The sequence below is a fragment of the Lytechinus variegatus genome, chromosome 9 (assembly GCF_018143015.1).
Source record: "Lytechinus variegatus isolate NC3 chromosome 9, Lvar_3.0, whole genome shotgun sequence".
In the NCBI taxonomy this organism is placed as follows: domain Eukaryota; kingdom Metazoa; phylum Echinodermata; class Echinoidea; order Temnopleuroida; family Toxopneustidae; genus Lytechinus; species Lytechinus variegatus.
In genome coordinates, this window is record NC_054748.1 from 1,772,853 (window position 1) to 1,779,656 (window position 6,804).

The following is a 6,804-nucleotide window of genomic DNA, read 5'->3' on the forward strand; positions in this document are numbered from 1 at the left end:
GATTGAAATCGTTAAATGACAGTTTATTTTATATACAATTGCCAATAGTTGATGACCTAATAATTCGGATTATTCCTTGATTGGGTTAATTTAGACACATACAGACACATACGCACACATAATTATATATATGTATATATAAATATACAGTACATTAACATAAATAAATACATATTCAGACATTGTTGTGAGCAATGGCTGCCAAAATATAGACAGGTTTATTTAATTGAACGGGGTATAACTTTAAAAGGACCTGTGGGGATGTCGAACTTAATGCAATCTTTAGTAGAAGTAGTAGTAGTAGTAGTAGCAGTAACAAATGGAGTAGAAGAAGAAACAGTAGTAGTAGTAGTAGTGGTAATAGTAGTAACAACAGTAGAAGTAGTAGTAGTAGTAGTAGGAGTAGCAGTAGTAGTAGTAGTAGTATTAGAAGTAGTAATAGTACATGTAGTAGCAGCAGCAATAGTAGCAATAATAGTAGTAGTAGCAATAGTAGTAGTAGTCAGTAGCGGACCATGACCCGGCGCAGACAAAGCATGGGGGGCACTGCATTGTTTGTGAACAATGCTGTGCCCCCCATGCTTTGTCTCCGCCGGGTCACGGTCCGCCACTGGTAGAAGTAGTAGTAGTAGTAGTAGTAGAAGTAGTAATATTAGCAGTAGCAGTAGTGATTAATAGGAGTAACAGTATCAGAAAATGTCAGCAGAGGCACTCGCAGTGATGAGATATTATGCCTAGTGAAAATCTAATTTTATTCTGTCGAGTAAGAATTGAATCACCCTTTGGTTTCCATTGGGTTAGCTACACAATTCGCCTACCATTTTTACCAAATATATCACATTGGTTGCAGCTGCTTTGGCAAACAGGCCACACGTCTCCAGGGTAAGACTCGCAAGCTCCTTGACTAGCCCACGGTATACAAAGTGGATGGACATCTCGGCAATCTGTTATATATGGAAGATAAGTTTGATGAAATGGGGGGGGGGGGGGGGGTCAAGAAAAAAACAAGGTATCAATCTTGTTAACTCTAGAAAAGTAACAATTAAATAATAATGATAAAACGAAGAGGAAGAAGAAGATGAAAAAAAGAAAGAAGACAAATGAAATGAAGGTTCGCATGGTGATGAATAAAATATAACTGGATTACCCGATTCAATTATTTATATTAATCTTACTCATTTCCAATAGTGTTAATATCATTACTTTTTTTATTGTGTTAATTACAGTCATTTCATTTATTTTGATTATAATTGTCACACTAATGTGCATATATAATCATCACGACACCTCGTTTTTCCATCTCTTTAGATACATTGCTTCACGTGAAGAAATATATATTATATTATGTTATATATGGAAGATAAGTTTGATGAAATGGGGGAGGGGTCAAGAAAAAAACAAGGTATCAATCTTGTTAACTCTAGAAAAGTAACAATTAAATAATAATGATAAAACGAAGAGGAAGAAGAAGATGAAAAAAAAGAAAGAAGACAAATGAAATGAAGGTTCGCATGGTGATGAATAAAATATAACTGGATTACCCGATTCAATTATTTATATTAATCTTACTCATTTCCAATAGTGTTAATATCATTACTTTTTTTATTGTGTTAATTACAGTCATTTCATTTATTTTGATTATAATTGTCACACTAATGTGCATATATAATCATCACGACACCTCGTTTTTCCATCTCTTCAGATACATTGCTTCACGTGAAGAAAACAATCAAGTATCTACAATTTTGCAAAGGACCGTTTTACTTACTTGAACACCTCACGCCAGCCTCACGAAAACTGGAAAAGCATTGCGGCTGAGGATCGGGGATGTTCCTCAAACATTCCATGACGTCAGCTTCTGTCCCATCACATTGGATATTGTCAAGATGAATGTTTCCAAAACTAGGTCCAAACTCAGAAAACGACGTGGTACCTAAGGCCCCGGTGAAGCCCAGAGTGCGACATACCACAATGGCGTCGTTGAAGCTCAGGTTTTCATCACAGATCGTGCCCCAGACTCCATTGATACGAATCTCCACTCTTCCTTCTCTAGGTGTGAGTCCATTTACTATTCTTACATCTTCAAGATAAAGAAGAAAGATTTTATTTCGCTTAACTGACATGAACACCAATTATAAGATGGTTTGCCAGTGTAACTCCGTTTGGCCTGGCTCCATGACACTCTAAAATGTCGAGTCAGTCATCGATATAAGGTGCCAACTAAGCTATGTAGGGCTCGAAAAAAACAGTGATGTTGATGTAAGATTTTGAACCAGTAACAGGTGCTTAACAGTCAAAGTTACCGACAGAGCAAGAATGATATGTGGTCAGCCATGTAGAAATCAACAAGAAGTCGCCAGGAAGTTTCTCAGAAAAAAGCTAGAGTAGTGCTTCAAAAGGTGGGGGATGAGAAAATAACCTAACCTGAAAGAATGATTCTTGTTCATTCTTTCAAAATGTTAAGCTGTAAATTTTAATAAAGACCAGATAAGATGGAAAGACGAAAAAGAATGAAAGAGGAAACTAAAAGTATGCTTTGACCGGGAAGAGAAGTTTAACTGAGAGTGTACCAATTGAAAGTTTCACCAAGATTGCACTGTCGGCACATCTCACGCTTCACTAAACTCCAAATTTCAATTTGTTTTTTTTTCCTCATGATATTTTAAGCTATCGCTGACTGTATTCAGTATTCAATCGAGTACCTAATGAGGTTTTTGTTGATTAATTCTCTAAATGTCTGTATTTTGTAAGCTACCAACTTGAAAACAGGTTGGTTGCAATGAAGAGCATTACGAAGGGCCACTGGTGTAGATACATGACGTCGCTCCATGTAAGCGTGGGTTTGTGGGGGGGGGGACAGCCCCCCCCCCCTCCCTGAACAGCAAATAGGTTCGCTGGCTGAATTTATGCAGGGCTGTACCTGGGGTTTTTTCATCCCTGGTAGTTGTCCTATGGGTCGTTGTTGTTTCTGCCGGTGGAACTTGTGGCGGAACTACACTTGCAGAATCAGTCATTCCTAAACCAGTAGTACGCATTGCTTGGTTTGGCGTCATTGTTGTTGCAACATGCTGCGTTGAAGGTACTGGTACTTTAGTAGTAGTCATGTTTGGAATGTAAACTAAAGAATTAAAAAGAAATGAATATTTACAACAAATAATCGATATTATGACAAACTTTGCTGCCCCTATCATTCCTATTTTGTGTGTTGTTTAATCGAGTATTATAGAATCCAGCTATTATACAGGTTTTTTTTTTGGTTGGATAAATTACTTACATATGCATACAATACATGTAGGCCCTATATTTATTTATTGATCACCACTTCGAGCAACATCTCGTGTCACATTTTTCAAATAGTGACGTCAAAGGTCGATTCCCAAATGCATGTACACACGCCCAAACCCACTCAGGAACGACATACACCTCAACCGACTCTGCATCATCATCATCATCATATTGGCCTATTACTGTATACAGGTCATGATAATAAGTATATAGGTAACAAAAAATGTTGGTCGGGTAGGCACATGTCTTAAAATCTTGAGTACGCCTAGTAATAGTTTTTTACCTAAAAAATCGTCTCAATTTTGTAATGCTCCAGTGATCTTGCTTTCATCATCATAATAATGGATGAATTAACAAACCAATTCATTGACTTACCTTCGTAATTCATAATAAACCCGGTTCCTGAAGATCTGCTTTCAAACCGAACCACGAAAGACGAGATCGGGTCGGATATCCACGTTCTCCTTGAATTGAATGTCTCATTCTTACTCCCTGCAGAGACGGTGATGACGTCATCAACATTGATGTTAAAGGCGGGAAAGGTAATCTGAACGCGGTGCGTGGAACTAAAACTGACCTCCCATACTTGGTGGTCGTTGGCGGCGTACTTGCCTGGGTAATTATATGACGTGATTGAACCGCTGGTATTGGTCAACGTGTAACCAGTAGATCCGAGAAGAGCTGTACCAAAATAATTCGGATATGACAAATATGATTCCTTTAGATTTCTTTTAGCTGAGGTGTAAAATTTGAATTCCTACGTTGCGATCATCCACAGTTAAGTATACACAACCGAACGCTAAATAATGTTTTAAATGTAGGCCTATGCATTAGGAAATAATTAAACATTGCATTCTTACTCGAGTAAACGGCGCGATAGGCTCCTATTCCCCCACACAACTGGTAAGGATCTTCTCCACACAATTCAGTACAGAACGAATCATCTACAAGGGTACCGAATTCAGACAAACTATTTCCACAGCGGTGACTGTCCCCGACCGTCTTAGAAGAGCCGGCGTAGTCATATCTGAAGATTCTGCAGAGTCCAACAAGGCCTTGGAGCGTTTGGGAATCGTCCGCTATCCCTACAGGAGTTGAGCTTTCGTAGCAACCTTCGTAGTAAGGAACTGGATGGTGAAGAAATACAATTTTTTTTCAAAAGCATCCGCACTCATTGTCATTCCATTGTGGGTTATTGTTGAAATTTATGAACTAATTAACAAGCATAATTGCATGCTTTCTAATGTATGTCATACTCTGTGTTTAAAGTATGCGCACATTTACGTATCAATCCATTGACGTGTGCAGGGTGCAAAGCCACCACCCCTATTCCCTCTCCCTATATGAGTGCAAATGGAGAAGGAACGAAGTTAAAACGAAGAAACTCGCAATATTCTTTAGTGGACATTGCATTTATTGTTTAATAATAAAATAGTGAAATTCTCGAGTTTTTAGATCATTATGAAAGATATAGATATTCATGTGTACATATAGCAGCTCTGGCCTCGCACGTTGTTTTAAAATTTAATATCGAAATTCAGTTATTAGGTATCCCCTTTCGTCATCGCTGTATCCCTTTATCGCTGTATTAGCCAGCAGGAGAAACTGTTGATAATTAATCCCCCATCCCATTTGACAATGCTAACTTGAATCCTGAACTCTTACGTGCGCAGAACAGAGCGACCTGTCTATCCATAGAGCATGTCCACTCGGACCACGTGACATCAATGCACTCGTCGAAGTTGTTCTCATTTCCGACGCAGCTGGCGCTGAAGAGGATAGTATCAAGCGAGGTGTCCAGTGTTTCGAAGCTGAAACCATCTACTTGGCCCATCCTAAGAGCACCGCGTCGAAACCCTAGAAAGACAATAAAAGGGCTTGTAGAGGTGACATGACATGACGGGCTTTATGTAGTCTAAAATACACGGTTGCAGCAGGTTTTCATGTTAAGGCGCTGTCACACCTTGGCGTTTTAGACAGCGTATGCCCGACGTATGAGGAATTTGGCGAATACGCTGGCGTACGTCGAATACGTTACGGGTAAGTTTTGCATACGTTAAGAGTACGCTATAACACGCTGGTATACGTCGTCATACGGCGAGGTCGTCGAAAAACTTTGTGCAAGCACAAAATTTTTCGACGTATGCCAGCGTATGGCTCATACGTCCCGCATACGCGGGCCATAAATTGTAGGCAAGTTACGCGATCGTTGATACACGTTGACACACGTTACTCATAAGTCGATGTACGTCGAGATAATGTCCAGCGTACCCTATGAGTAACGTGCTTCGAACGTATGTGTAACTTAACTCCAACGTATATTGACGTATGAAGACGTGCTTCGGACGACCACAAAACTTGCTGAACGTGTTTATAACTTACAGCTACCGTATAATGGCGTATTGACAACGTTTATCATGTTTATAGGAATTGGTATATAAAGGTGGGGTTCACAGGAGTTTTCTTCGGCATGGCGGTGGTGTTGATAGGTGATGTATCGTGCGGTTATGATTTGAATAGTCGAGCGGCAGCCTTTTTATAGGCTACGACACGTGTTCCTCAGCAACACGCTGCCGCGCGCTATGCTATCGTAGGGCATAAGTTGTGTACGCCAGCAATACGCTAAGCATTCGTTGGAATACGTTACTTATAAGTTAACGAAGCGTTCGATATAAGTTACTAATACGTTATGTATACGTCCAACTCGTTATGAATACGCTAAGTATACGCCCAGAGTTGAAAAAAAATCAAAGTTCAGCGTATGCCGACGTTTTAGAGAAGTTTTGATACGTCGGGCATACGCTGTCTAAAATGCCAAGGTGTGACACCACCTTTAGGTTTGGGATAGGGTGTAGTGTTAAATCATTGATTGAAGTTCGACGCTCATTTCCAAAAGAATTGACAGACGAGCAATTGTCGCCAGAACAAATGTCGCGGAACTTTTGTAGAATTTTGTAAATCGTGTCTTTCTTTCGTTTCTTATTTTCATTTATTAGTGATTAACTAAGTATGTGTTTATTTATTTATTTATTTATAAGTCTTTTTAGCAGGGTGCCTCCATCAGTAATTGATATTCTGTTGTCCCTGGAGGCCCTACAACAAAAATACAAACATATAACAAACATGAGTTATGAACAAGCCTATCAATAACATCAATTTTCTCACCAAGTTGTCTACAGACAACGTCAGCCATTTTGATATCGAATCCATCAATGCATACTGCCCAGAAGCTGTCGTTATATCTCATCTCGATCCGACCCGAGTTCGCTCCTCCGCCTCTTAATCTGATTTCCCTGTCTGTAAATAATTTATACATATAGAATAACAAACCATTTTTTAAGGAGAACACAAAGACAAGTGGTAAAAAAAGTGAAACAAGAAAAATGAATAAGGACAGGAAAAAAAGGGCGAGTACAGTGGTTCGAATCCGAGCCATGTCGTCATATCCTTCAGCAAGAATTTGATTCAAATTGTGCTGAAGGAAGGTAAATGGGTACCTGGCAGGAATTCATTGCTTGA

At 39.3% G+C, this 6,804-nt stretch overlaps 1 protein-coding gene across 1 annotated transcript; it reads right to left on the reverse strand.

Annotated features, from left to right (window-relative positions):
* Window positions 1-2,459: 2,459 nt before the first annotated feature.
* LOC121421186 lies at window positions 2,460-6,601 on the reverse strand. The gene is made up of 6 exons (XM_041615848.1): window positions 6,451-6,601; window positions 4,951-5,142; window positions 4,146-4,412; window positions 3,661-3,966; window positions 2,921-3,118; window positions 2,460-2,464 (listed from the first exon to the last, which is right to left on the reverse strand). The coding sequence occupies exons 1-6, from the start codon at window positions 6,599-6,601 to the stop codon at window positions 2,460-2,462; spliced, it is 1,119 nt and encodes a 372-aa protein (XP_041471782.1).
* Window positions 6,602-6,804: the final 203 nt, after the last annotated feature.